General features: G+C 39.4%; 1 protein-coding gene across 1 annotated transcript; it reads left to right on the forward strand.

Annotated features, from left to right (window-relative positions):
* Nucleotides 1-11,943: 11,943 nt before the first annotated feature.
* NMUR2 (neuromedin U receptor 2) lies at nt 11,944-19,540 on the forward strand. The gene is made up of 4 exons (XM_010169379.1): nt 11,944-12,852; nt 17,895-17,979; nt 18,127-18,252; nt 19,249-19,540. The coding sequence occupies exons 1-4, from the start codon at nt 12,133-12,135 to the stop codon at nt 19,506-19,508; spliced, it is 1,191 nt and encodes a 396-aa protein (XP_010167681.1). The 5' UTR covers nt 11,944-12,132; the 3' UTR covers nt 19,509-19,540.
* The last annotated feature ends 831 nt before the right edge of the window (nt 19,541-20,371 follow it).

Here is a 20,371-nt window from a genome sequence, read left to right on the forward strand (position 1 = left end):
AACAGTTTTTATAAAAATAATATAATTTTTTATATTTTTAAAATTATTCCAAGTTAACACAGTGCTATTGAAAACAGCTGTTCCCTGGGTAATACTTTCAGTACTGCTCTTGTCTTCTTGATTAAATGAGAAACACTCTGAAAGATTTAGTGTTACTCTTCCAGTCCAATCTCTACTCAGTGGTAACTGTACTTAAAACTCATTTTAAAAGGTTAGAAAATATGTAAATATCATGCAATGTCTGGCTGTATTTCACACTGTAACATGACACATTCCTAACAAAGCCTATCAAGTAATATTTCTGACAGACCTCAAAATAATATAGAAATAGTCAAACTAATATAAATGAAAAGGCATAACAATATTTTGATAGTAAAACCTTTATTTTGATATTTCCAAAGAAGATCACATTTTACTTTCAGAAGTTTCCTGGAGGGGAGTAATTTCATCAAAATCAGTAGCACCTCATGAGGCACAAACCCCTCTGCTTTTCATCAGAACATTATTTCCCAAAAGAAAGCTGCTTTAACCACAAGCTTATAACTAGAGTTGATTCATACCAAGAATTTGATTATTTTAACTTCTATACATCCATTTGTGAGCTTAAGATGGAGTCACAAAGGTCAGGACCAACTAGCTCACCATAAATTGTCCAAGGAGATGATCAGGAGCAGAGAGAGTTTCCATGCTGCCAGGAAGGTTTGGCAAGAGAATAGCAGAGGAAGACAAAGCAGGTGGAAGCAAATGTCTTCATTATATTGAAAAAGGATTACATATTACCAGTGTTTGATCCCATTCTGCTCAAGATTCACCCACACATGCAGCAACCCACAGCAACATATTTATCAGCACATTCATATTCATTGGACTTGTATTCACTGAGGTGTGAGGCCGATGCTGTCCACCAGAAAGGGGCAATGCCCAGTCAACTCTCATTCTAGTCTCTCTGAAGCTAGAAACTGAAACAGCTCTGATGGGCTGCAGCATACGCTCCGTACTTGGGGACCCCTCTCCATCAAGAGAGGAAAAGAGAAATGTGTCTTCACCATTCCTTTGTGACACTGCAGGCTCATTTGGCTGAGCTGCTTTGAGGTAACTTTGCTACTTTCTTCATCTTCAGTGTTCCAGCTTAGATCAAAGCACATCTGAACTCAGTAGGAAACTTTTGAAATTAAAGTGTAAAAGTAGAAATAATTTTTTAGCCCACCTAACTGGATAAAAGGCTATTCACCAGAATTAATGTTTGTACTGTCAGAAAATAATGTGGTTTCAAAAGCACATTCAGCTGTTTAGTTCTTTGGGTTCAAGTTTTAGTTTTTTGGGGTGGGTTTTTATTTTTCATTCTGCTCTTCAGGTGGTGCTTTCACATGTTTCCATGATACTTAGCTTTTTTTGCTTCAAATTTGGGCACTTTCTATTTGAATGATGCGGTGCATGTACTTTAACATACTTAAGGCAATATCTCTTTGCAGTGAAATACAGCACTATTCAAATGAGCTTTTTTGATTAAAGAGTGTATTTAATTTTAAGCCTTGCCTTTTGAGCCCACTTTTCATCTTACAGTTGACTTCAAATCTCAGAAGTCTGGCTGCAACAGAATGATACATCAGCTTCTTTTCTACAACAGCATGGCGGTTGCATGGAAACTACATACTTTCCTATTTTCTACCTTTTCTTTAATGTGAAGATACAGTAAGAGAACACCTTCCATGGACTGTATTTTAAAAATGCTGAGAGCAGTTAGAAAAAACACCCTCTTCACTATAAGTATATATAAGATCTGAAGAAAAAGCCTTCAAGTTAATGTGTACAAAATCTGGTGATGATCTAAAAATTTTCAAAATATCATACACTGGACCCAAATGGGCTCTAAAATATTCCAGGGCTTTTGACATTATTGCAATTGTTGTCAGAGAAAGACATGATATCTCTCAAAGCAGAATCTACATAATGCTCCTGAAAGGGTAGACGGGAAGAAAACATTTCTTTTGGAAAGAGACAAAAATACCTCATGATCTTCCTCCAATGGGTTGCTGGTACAGCACAGGGCCAAATGCCAAAAATTTTAAATTACTACAACTTTTGTAGAACTTTATATTTCCTCTGTATCTCTCTGGGAGAGAGAGACAATCTTGCTTTGATAGGGCTGGGATATTTGTATCTATAAAGCACTTGAAAAACTCATAGGAAATTTTACAGCAAAGCAAGAGTAGATGTTCTCAGGAAGATGAGTTTTTTCCCCGCTGAGCACAGTCTTTTTAACACTGAGAAGCACCATCTGCATTGCATTATAGAATGCTTTTTAAAGAATCACTGGCAAAAAGTATAGCCCTTGATTCTTACATCTTGGAGACAAAAATCATGGACTGTACACTTCATCTGAAAAGTAGCTATTTAGCAGAGAGCCAGAGTGTGAGCCACTCATTCACCATAGGCAGTCTCACTCAGATCTGTGAATAAATGTTTCTTAAAAGGGACCAGAGATGTGCAGATTACTGCCCTGTATTCTGGTTTGAACTTTTTTCCACCTAGCCAGTAAGAGTGGATCTTCTTCTTTGTATCTGACTATTAGGTATCATTTAAACCTTGTACCTTCACAAATACGACCAAATTCTCTGGATCTCCATTAGCTTGGAGGCACATACAGTGCTGTGAACCTGATCAATCATCTTCACTGTTCCAGGGACCCAATAAAACTATTAGCAAATATGAGTGACTCACAAAATACTACCTGCATGTCTTCCCTTTCAGTTCTGTTTTGTGTGAAATCACTTGCATGTCAGCTCTGAGACTTCAGTTCGAATGGGTGTTGTGTAAGGCTATGCACTTCAAAATATGGTGATTGTCAACCACAAGAAAGCAAGCATAGCATGGTCTGATTAAATGAAGGGCCACTACAGTGATGCTAGGGGGTTCGGCAGCTGTGGGACACCCCAAAGTTTTAAGAGACTCACTAATCAACACTGTGGCAATGCAAGGGCAATCAGTGAGGCTTGGAATGAGGAGCCAAGAAACCTTCAGTTCTAGCTCTGGAACTCTTTTATGCCTTGATAAAAAGTTTTGAATGTTTTCTGTAGGTCATTTATTAGACCTAGCAGACTATACAGTACCAATTCATCATGTATTATAACCTCCAGAGAAATGGCAAGGTAGATATTTAAGCAGGACATTATCAGTGCTGAGAAAATTTGTGCTATAGTATTTCTCTTCTGTTACTGGTAACATAAGGCTAGGAACCAGGGCTCTGAACAGCCTTTAAGATTTGAAGTCTCATGAGTACTAGAGAGACGTAGGCTCACAGACACCTCATAAATCTGAACCGTGGATATTGTTTCCTTTCTCTTCTGGGATGATTGAATCATTTCAAACAGCAGAAGAGAAAATAAGGAATAACAATGTGGGACTAATCAAGTTTATACACAGTTTTATCTTGGAAATAGCAGTGCTAAAGAGTCATTCTTCACATTTCAGTGCTAACAGCTTCCACGTAAAGGAATGCTGGGAAAGGCAGACAAGTGCCAATACTAAAGTCAAGCTGGATGGGAAGCAGGTCTGTTGAAAAAGACCTAGGGGTGTTGGTAGATAGCAATCAGAACATGAGCAAGCTGTATGCCTGGCAGCAGCGACAGGCTGTATTAATAGGAGCACAGCCAATAGACTGAGGGAGGTGTTTATCCCCCAAATCAGCACTCATTAGCCCATATCTAGAATACTGCATCCAATTCTGGTTCCCCCAATGTGAGGATGACACTGATAAACTGGAGGAGGTTTATGAGAGGTCACTAAGACGTTTGGGGCTGGAACACTTGCCCTTGAAGAGATGTTGAGACAACTGGTCTGATTTCACCTAAGAAAGAGGAGGCTTCAGGGGACCTCATAGCAGCCTCTGCAGCACCCAGGAGGAGGTCATCCCATGGTCCACCCTGTGGTCTGACTCTACAGCAGACCCTCATCTAAGCAGGAGGTTGGACTAAAGACCTCCAGAGGTCCCTTCCAGGCTGCGTTAGCCTGTGATCCTATTTCTTTAAGGGTTACTTCTCAGTTCCTGCCTTTCTGTCTTCCTTCCTTATCTCTGTCTTTACCTTTATGTATGTTTTTCATTTTGTGTATTCTGTTCATTTACATGTTTAAAGTTCATTTTGTCCATTTTCATTTCCCATCCCCAACGTTTTTGGTTTTTTTTGTCTTCCTAGCAGATTATTGTTTCAAGGTTGTTCGGTCTTCTCCTCCATTTTATTTCCTTCCTTTGTCCTGCCAGCCATCATTAAGATTTTCTTGTTTCAAGCAACATTAGTCTTTATCCATTGATCTTTAGACAGAATCGAAAAATAAAACGTCAGACTTTCTAGTTCTGTTTGCCTTACCTAATCTATTTCTGATGCCATTTCAGAGTTAATATTAGTACCCATTTAAATACAGCGTGCTGTGTCGAGAGAACAACTTGACTCAGATTTGAGTCATTTCTCTCTGATGCAGAATTAAAGGCATTGTAGTAGATGCTTGGATGTTCATCGATATGAGATATACTTAACATTTAGTACAGTCAAAGCAAATCAATAGAGTTCTGAGTCCACTCAGATCTAATTGTAGATCAGAGTTTGCAAATGAGCAGATAATGAAGGTGTCTTGGTTAAGAAAAATATTCATCAGTCTGGATGCTAAGCTGGTCTCCCAGTAAAAAGAGGTGGACTGAGACAAATTTTAACAGCCACTGTAAAACCAGCATTGGGTAAAAATAAAGAGATGCACTGCAGCAGTTGTGGCTTCAGTGGCCATAATATAGGGAAATGCCCAAATAGAATTTTTTTTGCATCTGAAATTAAGAGAACACAGCCTCCACTCCCTTGTCTGTTTGCAGGAGTCTGTGTGGGAAGCTCCTGAGCCTCACACTCATCTTCAGTGTCAGTGAGGGGAATAAGGTGCCTAAATAGGCAGACTGATCTAAAACCTGGTGGAGAACTGATCTAGTAAAGCCACTGAACTTCAAATCACCAAGTCATAGGGGTACTCAGGTCACCTAACCCCACACCCCATCCTGCATAGGGACTGTTCCTTGTCCTGCTCCTCAGCTCTAGAGGGCATGGATGGGTTATTTTACCTTATTTTGCAGTTCTGCCTGGGATCATCTCACTACTGAGTGGGCTGCAAAGCACAAAAAGGTTTTTCGAGGTGTACACCACAATTAGAAACAAGCTTTTTAGTAAGTTGATCCAGTTTGCATTGCAAGTCTAAGGTCTATTAGGTTGCTTGAAAACTATGGTAAATTATCCCTCTGGCATGTATCTTTTTAATCACTGCTGTGTCTAGAGTTTTATTTCTCTCTCTAACCTTGTAGCAGGAGACATTCAAAAGAACAGTACTGTTCCTTTCTGCATTTAACTAAACCAAGATATGACTCCTGGGGATAGTTTAATGGGGAAAAGAGCAAGACAAGAACATCATCTGCCAGCATATTAATGTTCCAAATTATGCGCATCCTTCTTCATAAAGATGGTTTCATTAATTCCAAGTCAAATAATATTGATTCTCAATGTGACACAAAGACAGGTGATCACTGTAATCCAACTTACAAAGCAATCTGAACAGCAGCTGAGGCAGGAGGGAATGGAAATTCTTGACAGCTGTTTTTGCCAAACAGTCACTCTTATGAGCAGTAGAATGATACTTTTACTGGAGCGAAGAAAATTTAAACATGCACAGATAATTTAAGCAAGCCTTTTCTGAAATCAGAAGAAGAGGAAAAAATGTTGTCTAATTTCCAGTTTCTTAAATTGCATTATTATTATTAGTAGTAGTAGTAGTAGTAGGAGTAGTAGTAGTAGTAGTAGTAGTAGTAGCTCTGAACAAACTGTTTTGTAGAGTATAAACTAACACATCACTGCATTTCTGGGGGAAATAGAGAGTGTATATAATTTTCCAATAGGAGCAAAACTTTTCAAATAAACTCTATTTTTCTTACAGTAAGGTTACCTCCACACCAACCCTTAGAGAAGGAAATGTTCAGAAAAGGGATTCTCTTGCCATTCCTCTTACTGTTAGTTTCATACATGATATGAGCTATATAAATTCCATGTGTCCCATTTATCATTTTCATTGACAGATTCAGTTCTCCTGTAATGAACTGCTAACTTTCTACCACCTCCAGTAATACAATGCATCACTTTCTTTCTTTGAATATCTTAAGGCTTGTCACTGTGACTCCTTCTGTCTCATCATCTGTCTAATACATATCCAGGCACTCTGCAGACTCTGTTATACGGATGGGGTTTTTTTCAGGGGAGAAAAATCCTTGCCTAAATCCCAAGAACAGAAGCCAAATGGATGTGAGTTGAAAAATAATATTGATAAATCATGTCAGGGAAACTAGTTAAGCCTCTTTTTGGTTAGACAATCAAGTTAGTTGAGCTTTCCCAAGAAACATATACACCAGGAGAGGAAGAAACTGCAGTGGAGTATCAATACTGTAATGAGATGTAGAAAGCCATAGAGAGATGCTGAATAACCTGATTCTTCCTGTGTAAATCTAGGTCCTGTAGTACCAGATCTGTCCTGACTCAGACAATCTGACTCATTCTGTACTGTGCTTGTGACTTCAATATATTTTCTGTCATGACAATCCTTTCATCTTCCTCCATGTAAATCTGTGTCACTTTGTCACGATGGACACATTCAGCACGACAAGATTTTCTGTATCAGAACTCTTTTTCAGCTCTTTTCACTGCTCCCTTGCATGTCAAGCCTGAACCACATCCCTACCTGCCACCCACTGCCTCTTCAAAGCTTGAGTACACACACACACAAACACCACACAAAACACTTACTAAAAAGAAAGGACATCATTCCCATTAATTTCTGGCATCAACACTAACAAAGCAATCCATCGCTGAAAGCCATGTCAATAGGTACATCCACCCTACCAGATAAGAGAGAGCTAGGAAGTGATTTTTCAGCACAGGGCCATCCTCACTCTTCACCTGCTGGCTGCCCCTCTGCCCCAACAGTTTCTCAAACATGAAGCTCCCTCTAAAGACTGGGCCTGATGGGAGGAGGATGGATAAGACTGCACAAAACTGGGATCTAAATTCATCTCAGTTGTTTAACAAGCTTGTTGTTATTACCCACTTTCCTTCTGTAGGAAATAGGGAAAAATAAGCTACTCCATATCTCTTACCTTGTACTATGGTTTAAGACAAATCCCTTTCTGAAGGTTCCTCTTTCCGTTATTGACTAAAGTAGGAGCCTGAAAAATCTGTGTAGATTCATTTGCTGTTTTTAATGACTAAAGTTATGTAAAATGGGTTCCACTCTTGAAGTGGTCCATGCCTGCACTGTCTGTAGATTGCCAGCTGCTCTAAGCAGAGATTTACATGCCCTCCTTGGTGTTTTGTACTGTAGTTATCAAATCCACTTTTATGTGTGTTGATTGATATCCTAGGGACTTCAAATATCATGCACAGACATGGAAAATCTGTCTGTGAAGAGCCTAGATAATTGCAAAATTACTTACAACAAGGCATGGAAAGGCTACTGCAGCTCCAGCTATTATTACAGAGCAGCTCACTCCTCCAGCCTGAAGTGAGAGAAAATATACAAAATATGTATCTATGCATTTGATAGCACGTTGAATGTTATTCTGAATATACTTACAAAAACAAGGACTCACATTTCAGCTGCTGTAGTGAACCAAACAAGCCTTTCAAAGAAGAAAAAAAGAGTCAAATGCATGATCTATAATTATAGCTCAGTAATTTATAAGGAGAATGGGACTGTATTTCTCTAGCAATTGTGTTAACATATTCAGTGTATTATGGCTTAACATTTCTGCTTATCAGCTCTGTGCCCTCTTATTTTCATCCTCTTCTTTGCATCCCTTTGGGACACAGATACTTTGTACTGCCAGATTCTCAAAGGATTAAAATAGTGAGTTTGAACCTGCAATTCAGAAAGTGGCGTGGTTCCATGGGCAGCTCTGAAAGGTTCCATGAAAGGGGTAGGGAAGGAAAGCTCAGACAGGCTGGATAGCTGTCCCCTCACACAGAATCTCTAAAGGATTTTGCACCTACCTTCAGCATCTACAAATTGAAGAAAGGGTGGAACCACTGAAACAACAGAATCTGATGCCTGCAAATGGAAATTAGAAATTAAATGCCAGGTCGTAATTCCTGAAGATCAAAATTAGTGCATCTGCTTGCCAAGAATTATGGCAAACCTAATAACTCTTCCAGCCCTTCCAATGAAATAAGATGTCTTTCTAAAATTGTATGTACAGTAAGCTTTACAGCAGTTTCTTGCAAACCCTGAGCGACATCCCGTGCAGGGTTGCTCAGACATGTTAGCTCAAGTCCTGGATGCCAGGTGGACATGTCAGGACAGCATTGTTTCTCACTAATCAACAGAATTAATTAGCGTGGCACACCATTGCATTAGAAGAGCTATGTTACTTACAGTTGCACAACTAGAGCATTTGAAGTTGGATAAGAAGCCTCTTTGTCTCACCACATAGATATAAATATTCAAAAAAACTTGTTTTCCATGAATAAAATTCTCCATTCTGAGATAAGCAAGTATTCAGAGCAGACCATCGTAATGGCCCATAGTTCTTCAAACTACATCCCTCTGTAAGCGTGAGCTGTGGAGGATTTATCCATATGCTATACTCTGGATTACCTCCACTATTCTCTGTCTCTTTTGATGAATGTGTCAATTTTTTCCTAAAATACAAAATTATTCACCATTTACTGACCTAATATATAGTTGTTAATGGGTGTACTTACAAGGGATTTAGAAAACATGAAGGCACTTGAATTTACCTGTTCTTAAAAGTGCACTTTGCTGCTCTCAAGGGAACACAGGAAGGTGCTGTCACACATTGTTGGCTGAAAAAAGAGTCCACAATGTGAAAGTGGTACAAGAGATACCATCACCATGAGGGCATCCTCACTGCCTAGGGTGATAACGCCACACTCTAACTAATAGTGACACTTATCATGTCAAAAAATACTATGTCTGGATTAATGTTGCCAAATATTACACTACATTAAAATGCATTACTTAGTGTACATTGCATTAACGTAAATATTACATTAATTACGTTACTATTACATAAAACTGCACAATTCTAAGGCTGGCATGCAGCACGCCTTCTTCCTTTGAGTGTGTTACAGCAAGCACGAATGAAGTGTGCTTTACAGTGAAAAATACCAAATGTTTTAATATTACTTTCAAAAGAAAAATTTGTTTTTATTTTCTGTCTCAGCTGTAAAAATAAAATATTTCCAGTCATACAGAGCCAGAGCTAGTCTTTGGTTAGATACATTCTCCTATCCTTATTGAGACAGATATGATAAAGAATACTGAATAAAGCTTCAAGAAATTAACTGAAATATATTTTCCACTCTCCTTGCCCTCTTCATTTGCCATTTAATCATGGTCCTAGTGACACGGATACAGGGTTGACCTGCTAGACAAATAGACCTGTTTTTCTTCTGTGTTTCTATTCTTACAGCTTGTCAGCACCCAAACCCAGCAGGATCAGGAAGAATGAAGGAGGAAGAACAAGTGGAAGTAGACACAGCTGGGCCTGGCACATCCACATTTTCAAGTGGCCTGAGGTGTTTCTACAGCCCATTGTTTTCCTCTCATAGAGATTGTGGTGGTACGGCTGCCCTGGTGGCTTTTTAGTAAATAATCCATTTTGGTTTCCTTTTCTGTAAGACTGAGTTCAAGCTGCCCAATCCTCAAGTTTATTTTTCAGTTTCTTTACAGAGGTTAATGTGGAAGAAGAAAAATTAAGACCAATTCAGTAGCTACTTTAGAAGTGTTTACTCACCTCAGTTATGATGCATTATAGGGAGTGGTAGAACTTACTGGAGAGGGAAGAAGAAATGGAAAGAAATTAAATACTGTTGAGAGATTAAGGGGAAAAAAAAAAAACAAACCAAAAACCTGAAAGTTAAGCAGAGGTACAGCAAGTGTTTAGTCATGCACAAATTCTCAAATACTTGTCTCCTACTGTGCTCTGAAACAATTAATTCTGGTCTTGACCAGGCACCCTGCTAATGATTCTGCTGTTCCTACCTCTTACACCAACTGTAGATCAAAATCAAATTCACATTCTTGCAACATTGTTAAAGTGCAAGGAATCTCTTTAAGATGAATCCTTAACAAAGGGTGAAATAGGTCAAAAGAGCACACTTGCAACTCACCAATCCAATAAAATCTTTCAGTCTCCTGAATGAAACGCCTCTGTGCAATGCTAAAATAAATGATTAGGGTCTTTCTGATGGAGACAGTTTATGTGTGAGAGAATTTCAACACATCCAAATGTCATCGCAAGAGACACAGCTGTCATACCTTCGATGCCACTAATATTTTAAATGAATGCACAGTAATCTTCAGAATTCACACACTGAATATGCCTCTGTGGGAGCAAACCTCATTTCTTTGCCTCCTGCTGTTAATTCTGGAGGCAGTCTGTGCTTATTACAGTGTTTTTTCTTGTGAGGTTATTGGACCACTACTAAACCAGAAGAAGTTAAAGAGGGATGGAGTAAAGAAGACAGGATCTAAGACAGCCTCAATTCTTAAGAGTCAGAAAACAGGTTTTGTGTGGGATGAGTTTACTGTCTAGCCATTTACAGTGGAATAGATTGCATCTTCCTTGGAAAACTTGCTTTTGTCAGGATTTTGGAGGACCTGCCAGCCAAAAGGGCTGTTCTTTTGCTCCTAGATGGTTAAAAATATGCAGTCTTAGGTCAGTAGCCAGGGAGAGTCAGCTAAAGAGTCAAGCAGAAAACAAGGTGGTTCTCCATACTTAGACAGTAGACCCAAGCAAACAGCTTGGGGTCTACAGCTCCTTACCAAAGTATGTTGGGGAAGCAAAGGGTCTACATAGCTTCAAGGAGGGGGACTGGGCAAGTACTCAAACCTGAGAGTGAGAGGTGCTGGGCAGACAAATTGCACATCAAGCTGACAAAATCCCCTAAACTAGCCCTCAGATTTTGCATCTCTTTGATTCCAAACAGATAAACTTTTTCTGAATCTCAGAAGATTACATCCATGCACTTTGAAGCGTTTTTGTTTTAGATAAATTCAATAGGAAATCAAGCATTCATAAGGAGCTAAATGATCTATTTTGACACAGACATCATCCTTGCAGGATTCACTTTGTTCACTCAGAAAGTGTTTGCAGAATGGTTGTCATTCAGGAAGAAATAAGAGTTTATAAAAAATCATGTAAATTTAGTCCCGGAGGCAATAAGTATGTCTTTGTAAAAAATACAGTCCTCAGAAAGATTCATAAAATGAGACAATCTAAGAATATGGGATCAGATTCCAGCACACCAGAAAAGTGGGAAAATATTCTGATATCAATAAGAAGAACAATTAAAATCCTATGTCAAATTTCAGGAGAAAAAAAAATACATTGTTCTAGAAAAGGCTGAAACATTATAGTAGCCTAATTCCACATGAATGATGATAAAATCAGGTTGGCTTTCTACTGATCAAACTCTATTTTCAAGTACTTGCTGCTGTAGAAAACATAAAATAAAAAAACAGCAGAGATCTGAAAAATAAAATAATCATGCCAGATTGTTGGTTTGTTTGTTTATTTGTTTGTTTTTGCTTGTGGCTCATAACTGAATGTAGCATCAATATAATTTTGTAAAAGCTTTTTGGATTGAGTTTTCAAGGGGTTTTATGTCTGGTTTCCCACCCTCTGGCAAATATAAACCTCTTGCAGCTTGTCTCACATTCTATATTTCAGATTCCCAGCTCTCTAAATCCCACACTTCTGAGTCTGTAAATGCATCTGCTACGGGAGCTGATACATGTAGCTGGAACCTCTTTTCTTACTCTATAATCTAATGCACTTAGAGAACCAATGAATATGTGTGAAAGGAGGGGCTTTCTGGCTAAGGGACTCCCTGCAGGGGAACAGCTGTTACAACGGCAAAACCTTAACTGAAGCCAGGCAAACACACTCACATCTCTCAGTGGCTTTGTGCATCTAGGTCTGGCAAGACAACTCCCCCCCTTCTCTTCCTTCCTCTGCAAAAAGTCAGCAAACTAACACAGAGGAACTTAAAGAAGACTGGACCTCGGTTGTGAAACGTTTCAGGGGATCCAGGAATGGCCTGGATCAGCAATATCTCCTGGTTTAATCACTTTGCTCTACATGAAGAACATTTCAGGAAGTACTTAAACAGCACTGAGGATTACTTAGCTTTGCTATGTGGGCCCAGACGGAGCCATCTGTTCTTGCCCATGGCTTTGGTGTACACCCTGATCTTTGTTGTTGGGGTGGTGGGTAACTTCTTAGTTTGTCTGGTAATCCTCAAGCATCGGAACATGAAGACCCCGACCAATTATTATCTCTTCAGCCTTGCCATCTCAGACCTGCTCGTGCTTCTTTTCGGGATGCCACTGGAAGTCTATGAGATGTGGAGCAACTACCCTTTCTTGTTTGGGCCCATTGGCTGCTATTTCAAGACGGCACTCTTTGAGACAGTGTGTTTTGCCTCCATCCTCAGCGTGACCACAGTCAGCGTGGAGAGATACATCGCCATCCTCCATCCTTTCCGTGCCAAGTTAGAGAGCACTCGCAAGCGTGCCCTGAGAACCATCATGATGCTCTGGGTCCTCTCTGTCCTCTTCGCCCTCCCCAACACAGGCACCCATGGCATCATGCTGCAGTATTTCCCCAATGGCACCTTGATCCCTGGCTCTGCTACCTGCACCGTGGTCATGCCCATGTGGATCTACAACTGTATCGTCCAAATTACTTCCTTTCTCTTCTATGTGCTGCCTATGGGGGTAATAAGTGTGCTGTACTATCTGATGGGGCTACGAGTAAGTCCTGCTCCAGCTGTGCTCCATGTTTCCTTAGCTCATTCTTGTGTGTTTGTGTCTGTATTTGTCTTTTAAATGTTTGTACCATTTTCTTGCCCATGTTTTCCTACCAAAAAGGCAGAAGTATTTTAAACCTCTGCAAAGAGTGGATCCAACTCTTTCTTTCTTTGGTGTAATCCCATTCTCAAATGAATATAGCTATGTAGAAAAATAGGGAAATAATTTACCCCAATCTTTTTTTAAAAAAACTTACCATTACTGCTGCTCACATTTGAATGTTACTTAAACATCCAAGTCTGTAGATTGATTTCACCCCCTCAGAGATTTCCACCTTTGCAGCAGGGACTAGAATGAAATAAGCCACAAAGAAACTGTGAAAAGAATAAAAAGGAGCAGGCTAATGTATATTATTTTGTTGGACTAGATCATCTCCTGAGGTCCCTTCCAACTCCTACCATTCTGTGATTATGATTTGTTTTCCCTCATCTTGTGACTGTGGAATTTCCATTGCATTACTTTTTTTTTTTTTTCTCCTCTCCTGGAGATGGTGATAATATTCAGTTGTTAAAACTCACAAAGCTGTCATAAACTGAGATGCTACCTTATTGCTGCAGCTAGCAAATTCAGCAATTGTTTTTTTATAAAACTACAGCATAGTTTCACCATCAATTAAGGCTACTTTAGAATTGTCTCTTCAGAAAGTGAGACTAATTTTACCAAGTATTCATCATTTAAATACATGGAAAAATCAGTATCACAGTGTTATAAATCTATGTAGCACAACACTGAAATGCACTGCTAACCATAGAGACCCAATCACTTTTTTATTCTCATACATTACTCATACATACATATATTTTGAAAATATAAAGCCTATCTCATTGCACTGAATGTAAATAAAAGTTTAAAAAGCTGTGTCTGATCATATAGCAGGAAAGTGGTGTGATACACTAGTAAAGACAAATGAATTTACCGAATACTGTGCAAGAAATTCAACCAAATCTGTGCTGGTGTATGTATAATATTGTTGTGCTGGCTGATAGTTACTATTTTTTGAAACTATACAGAAGCAACTTTTCCTTACCTAAGAAAAGCCACAAGGATTAACTGCTAGAAATCCATAGGACACCATAGATCTTTGAGCAATGAATGGGTTTAATTATCCCCACAGCCCAAGTTGCTGTTGTGGGGTCTTTTTATAGTTTCACTGAAAAGTTTGCAAAATAAGACCTGGAAGGAGGCAAAAATGCTGAAAATATAGCTGTTTAAAGAAAAAGAAAGAGAAATCCCCAAACTAATAGAAAGAAGTCTTGAAGATTGCAATAGCTTCTATTTATGGCAGCAGGTATTCCTAATCCCCATCCCAGAAGAGAAGCCAGGTACCAGGTGAAAGCTGCTCCCCCTAGACCTCTGTATATTCACAGATATGTTCAAGCTGTCTTTCCTAAGAGCTGCAGTGTTCATTGTTTATGCATCTGCTTTTCTGTATATCCAACTCAGACTTCCAAATTTTGAACAACACCCAGCCTGGGTGTATCTGCACTGCACTCTAAATTGCACTAGGCAAGATAGTTTTATTTTTTCAACAGAAATTATAGAAAAAAAAATATAATTTTTTTTCAAGAGAAGACACTTTTTATCTACTCATAGAGGATGAAATCTGTGAAGCTACAGCAGCACTCCAGAGTCTGCCGAGTGCCATGTATTGTTCATAGACTCTACAGAAAAGCTTAAACTTGATCCAAAGGTTGTACAACAGCTCAAATTCAGCAAACAGAGGCATAGGCTTTCCAAGTCCAGGCTTTGTGAAAAGGCATTTCCTCACCAAAGTTACTTCCTCAAGCTTTGTCTATGTTCAGGAGAGCCTCAAGATGCAATACAGAAGGAAGCTTGTGCGACACATTAAGCAGCTGCAAGAGGGTAGCAAACATGGGTCAAAGAGTAGCTGAGTTCATTTTTAATTTTATACCTTGCAAAAAGGAAAAAAAAATATTTGTCTTTCTCACTAGGAAATTCATGGCCAACAGAGCCTTCAGGTTGATGACCTTATGATCAAATACCTCATGATCTTATTGGATATAATTTTAAGTCTTGTTGGCTTAGTACTACAATGTTATGGTCAATAGATAGTTCCAGAATTAGTGTAAAGAGGACACTGTTGATTACACTGTAGTCTGATTAGGCTGTGGAAGTTTCCTGCTGCCTCCTTCATGGGTTCCTCATCACAGCTGCCTTAAGGACCGACCCCTAAATTAGCCAGGCCTTTCTTTAAACCCAATTCAGCTACTGGGTTACTGGTTGCAACCTAGAGCCAAAAAGCTGAGGAGGAAGAGAAGAGGGAGAAAATTAGAAGATGGGGGAATGGCTGCTTGTAGAAGTTAATTCCTGCAGTGTTGATAGAGATGGAGTGGCATTTCTTGGGAAGAAGGCTGTGTTGCAGCAGGATTCAGTGCAGCGTACCTGTCCATTTCCTTCAAATTGATCTCTAGAAGGACACAGGGATAGGTGGCTATCTCTGGTTGTTTAAAAGTCAGGTTCTGTTTAACTAGGATTTTTGACTGGGATTTATCCCACCTGTTTCAGACATCTGTGAGGGAATCTAGATGATTAGATGGGACTAGATTGACCTCACCTAGGGTGACTCTTCTGTTAAGAGTCCAACACTTCTCTTAGTGCCACTTCCCCTCAGTAATGTATTGGACACACTGGTAATTATTATTTCAACTGTTTTTTAATCAAGACAACTTATTCTCACCAATGTACAGCTGGTTCAGATTTGCTCATCAAAATCCATTTTTCCTCTAAATACCCAGTTATTAAAACCAGAATCTTCTGTGGCCAGTGACTGCTTTTGGCTAATTTCTTCAGAGCCCAGCACACTCCTGGAAGGGTTTGTCCTCTTTCCAGAGAAGTTGTCCTGCAAACATTGCACTCACTAACAAATTTTCCTTTGCCATAGGAGTGAGAAAAGAATAGACCCAGGATGCAGTTCAACAGAGAGGTGACAACTGCTTCAGCCCAGTCACTCAAGTAGGCAGGATTGCATGCTTTAACACAAGCCATGTGGTTTTTAAATATCGATTTTTCCATGAGCTGGAGAGAAAGTTTGATCACCACTCATATCAGACAGGCCAAGGAACTTGCAGAAAACAGTTCTGCTTTTGCTGAGTGACCTCACTCGGTTTGCCTGGGGATAGGTGAGGTCCTAGCTTAGCTCTGCCTTTTGATTTCTAGTATGAAATGCTGTAGCTAATAAAGATGTGGGGAGAAATCCAATTTTCAGCTTCTCACTCCAGACACTTTTAACTCTCTTGCAGTGAATGGGTAACATTCATCTCCAGGCAAACCTACATAGCCTCGTACATCCACAGTGCTGTAAAAGTAGCCACTACCTTGGTTGGAGTTCTTCCTCTGTCAAGCCATTGGCATGAACTCAAGTGACAACATCTGCCATGGACTCTTTTTTTTTTTTCCTTCCCCTTTGTCATAACTCATCATTTCATTAAATTACAACCACTGAGTTATTCTTACTAGTTCCATGCCCATCTATTATCACTTGAGGCTAAAGAAGAACCTCATAGCATCATCAAAATGACAGGAGGAAGGTGAAAAATAAATATACATGTGTCCCTAGTTATTACAGCATCAGAACTTTGTATTCTCTGAGGCTTTGAAATATGCTTAGAATAAATTACTGTTGAGACTGGAAACCACTGAAGGGAAACTAGGGATTTTAATCAATCTGAACAGACATTTATCTCTAGATGTGTTACAAATCACCTGAGCCTCTTCCTTAAGCAACTGTGGCTATGACTAAAAGTTACAAAAGGAATAATGTAATGTGAGGCTGAATTTCACTATAATTGAATATAATTTGATTTATGTGTTTCCCTTTTATGGGTTTTATGAATAAATAAACCGTCGAAAGAAGGTCAAATTTTATCATCCTTACAGAGAAATATTGTTAACCAAAAATCGGGAAGCAAAGTCACAGTGTAAAAGGTAAAAGAAAATGACACAATTAGCATGTTTTCACAAGATTTTTAGAAATCGGGATTGATTTCTAACTTTTACCTAATTTTTTATATACTTTACCATGTAATTAAAAGTTTTGTTTCCAGTTTCTCTCTGTTGAAAATATCATCAGTCCAAATCTGTTGGCTAATCAGAAGTTCCCACTTCAGGAAGCTGAGTCCAATTATGCACTCTCCATAGATGATTTCTTTTCTAATCAAAGCAATTGTTCTGATTATCTAACCCTGATCTTTTCATCACCAAAACACCAGTGCTCTTGGCATAAGCATATTGCAGAATTATTTCAGGGAGGATCAGATTATTATTCTTTATGTTCATTTTTTAGAAGTCCAGGAAACACTACTGGAGAAAAAAAAATAAACCCTGTTGCAATTGAGCAGTATGTGGCTGAATCTGTGCATACCTTGCACACTGGCTGTCTCCGTGCATACCTTGCACACTAGCTGTCTCCAAGAGAACATATGTAGGTTTTGTTCATTAGATGGATTGACTATCAATTAGCCCAAAGACTCAGGGCATGAAATGAACTCCCTTGAATTCTACAGGAATTTTTCCAGTGCTTACAGCTGTGTTTCACTAAGACCTCTCTGGGTATTTTTTTGGATCATTGGTTTGTGCTTAATTGTGGGGAACCCTTTTAGGAAAATAAACAAACAAACAAACAACACTTGGCTAGAAGATAAAATAATGCCTAGCAAAATACTGTTGAAATTGAGCACAAACTGTGAACTAAATATTGACTCATTGAGAAAGGACAAGTGGGGAACTGAAATACAAACTTCTGTAAATATGCAGTCTCAGATGCATAAAATCTGCAGATTGTTTTGAAGCTAAAGCTTCAATATTTCCCTAGACTAAAACTGAAATGTAAGCACAGATTTTTTTTTCAGTGAGTCCTGAGTTGCCCCAAATTTTACTTTCTCATACTACAGCTATCAAAATATCAAACAGGCTATGTCTGGTGGGGATGTCATCTCCTGTCTCTTTCTGTTTCCCTCTTTTGCCAGTTGAAAGGAGACAAATCGTTGGAAGTGGAGGAAATGGCTGTGAACATTCAGAAACCATCCAGGAAATCAGTCACCAAGATGTTGTGTGAGTAATGAGTCCTTCTAGGGAAAAAAAAAAAAAAAAGTATTTAGTCTTTCTTCCAGCTTTCTGAACTATTTCTGCTCTGTGCGCCTAGTGAACCATATCTTTCTATGACAGACTTGTTTTTCTTCTCCCTTTTCTTCATGCTAGTTGTCCTAGTGATGGTTTTTGCTATCTGCTGGGCTCCATTCCATATAGATCGACTCTTCTTCAGCTTTGTTGTGGAATGGACTGAGCCTCTGGCTAATATCTTCAACTTAATTCATGTGGTGTCAGGTAAAGCTTTCTTCTTGCGCTTGCACAGGGACTGGGGAAAAAAAAAGTAGTTGTGAATGGTTTACTTGAAATATGTAGTCATTTATCTTGCAGGTGACATGAGGCATGCATGGAAAAGCTTCTTGGGGTCTGGTAGACAGTGGTGAGAATCATGCCTTAAATAAAAACGGCATGCAAGTTTCTTCAGCTTTCAAGATCTGTGCATGTTCAATACAGTTGTCTGAATAGTCACCAAAAAAAAAAAAAAAAGAAAAATAATAAAACAAGATATCATGTATCATTATCAGCTGCTTTTCCTTCTTGGAAATGTTCAGAAATGAAGTCTGCTATTATTCATTTGCTTTTAATGAATACACAGCAGCAGGCATTATCCTCCAGAGAGTCTCTCAGGCAAACAGGAAACTTTACCAAATGGCAAGGCAAAAGACTCACATACTGCTCAGAACTGAGTGATATAAGAGTTTATGGCCCTACCAGCCATAAAATGGAAGGCTTTTTCAAAGAGGAATCTTATTTTCAGTCTGCCATGGGAAAACGCTGAATATGGCCTTTAGGTAGCTCAAACAAATCCAGTCTCATGCAATTGTCCTGGTGTGTTGTAAGAAATTAGCTCCCCTCCTCTGGAAGTTCTCCTCTGACAGCTTTGATGGGGGCACCAGCTGTGCAAATCCTGCTGCAGGAATGAGGGTTGTGCTGGAGGCAGGTCAGTACAGCTCAGGACAGAGCTGGTTCCTGAACAACTGGAGATAGTGAGTTCCAGTTAATGATCTCTCCCACTTTCCCTGTGTGCTGCAGTGCCTGAGCTAGCCTTGGTGAGACATCCCTCTGCCTCTGCCTCTGCCTGGATGGTAGCAGGTAGAGATGTTTTGTCACTGTCTCCACCCTTGCACCCAAGCTTGGTGGAACAGAATAGGCAATGAAGAGATTTTCCTCTTCTGAGATTGTTCTACACAAAAACAATGTCTCTTTCTCCTTTCCCCCACCTTTGTTCTCTAGGTGTTTTCTTCTATCTGAGCTCTGCCGTGAATCCCATAATTTACAATCTATTGTCCCAGCGCTTCAGGATGGCTTTCCTCAGTGTGATCTCTCCATGCTGCAAGCACTGGGCCCCTAACCATGCCTCCAGCAAGATTCCTGCCCAGCAGAGCATCTTTGTGGTTGAGGACCACAATCTCATGGACTCTGCTGAAGACACAAGTCTCCCTGGCACCCAGAGGACATCTGTCAGCAGTTCTCAGCTCTCCACTGGTCTGTGACTTTCTATGTTGTGATCCAGATAAGAGAGAAGTTATCCTCCTAAAAGTCTGATTTCAGCAAGAAAAGCTCACAGACATGTCTTGAAGAATGAATGTGAAGACTGAAGAAAATGACTTGAAGAAAAAAAAAAAAGAAAAGAAACCCTCCTAGAAGTCTGATTTCAGCAAGAAAAGCTCAAAGACATGTCTTGAAGAATGAATGTGAAGACTGTAATTAGCAGGTGGTTGAGAAGCATTGTATTACCCTCAAGCTAATAAGGGGGCTGGAAATCTCAGCTTACTGGCTGCAAGCTATGCCAGCCAAAAGCTGCTTTACAAAAATGAGACACACTCCCAAAGTTACCAGAACAGGAGGCAGACACAACTTAACCAAGTCTTACCAAATGGCTTCTTGTCCATCAGCCTAAACGTCAGTTTACTTAGTTTGAAATGGGGCAACTTGCTGCACAAGCTTTATCTACCTACTTCTAGCTTTAGGCAAGCCAGTCTCAGTTTTTTCCCCTATGATCTTCTCAAGGTGTGGCTGTTGCAGGCCTCTCTATGCAACAGAGCAAGAAGGCATGAACAAGAACAGCTCTGATCTGGGCTGATAATCATGAGACCAGCTATTTCTGGGCCAAGAACTATTTCTGGGAGCTAATAAATATGAAAAGTGAACTTTTGCTTTCTGAGATAGAAAATCGTACCCTTAAATGGGTTATTTAAATTATATTATATATATATATATTGTTATCTATAAAACAAGTCTCAACGTTACTACCATATCTCCTCATACTATGTCTGACAACATCTACACAGTGCTGAACTGTCATGTGCATGCCACAGATTCATTTATTTCACCTGGGAAATAGCTATTGCTGGGA

This window comes from Antrostomus carolinensis, unplaced genomic scaffold (assembly GCF_000700745.2).
Source record: "Antrostomus carolinensis isolate BGI_N321 unplaced genomic scaffold, ASM70074v2 scaffold8616, whole genome shotgun sequence".
NCBI classification, from domain to species: domain Eukaryota; kingdom Metazoa; phylum Chordata; class Aves; order Caprimulgiformes; family Caprimulgidae; genus Antrostomus; species Antrostomus carolinensis.

Coding starts and splice junctions, on each gene's coding strand:
- NMUR2 (XM_010169379.1), top strand. CDS start 12,133: ATGGCCTGGATCAGCAATATCTCCTGGTTTAATCACTTTGCTCTACAT. Junction 17,980..18,126: donor ATCAGTCACCAAGATGTTGT/GTGAGTAATGAG, acceptor TCTTCATGCTAG/TTGTCCTAGTGATGGTTTTT. Junction 18,253..19,248: donor CTTAATTCATGTGGTGTCAG/GTAAAGCTTTCT, acceptor TTTGTTCTCTAG/GTGTTTTCTTCTATCTGAGC.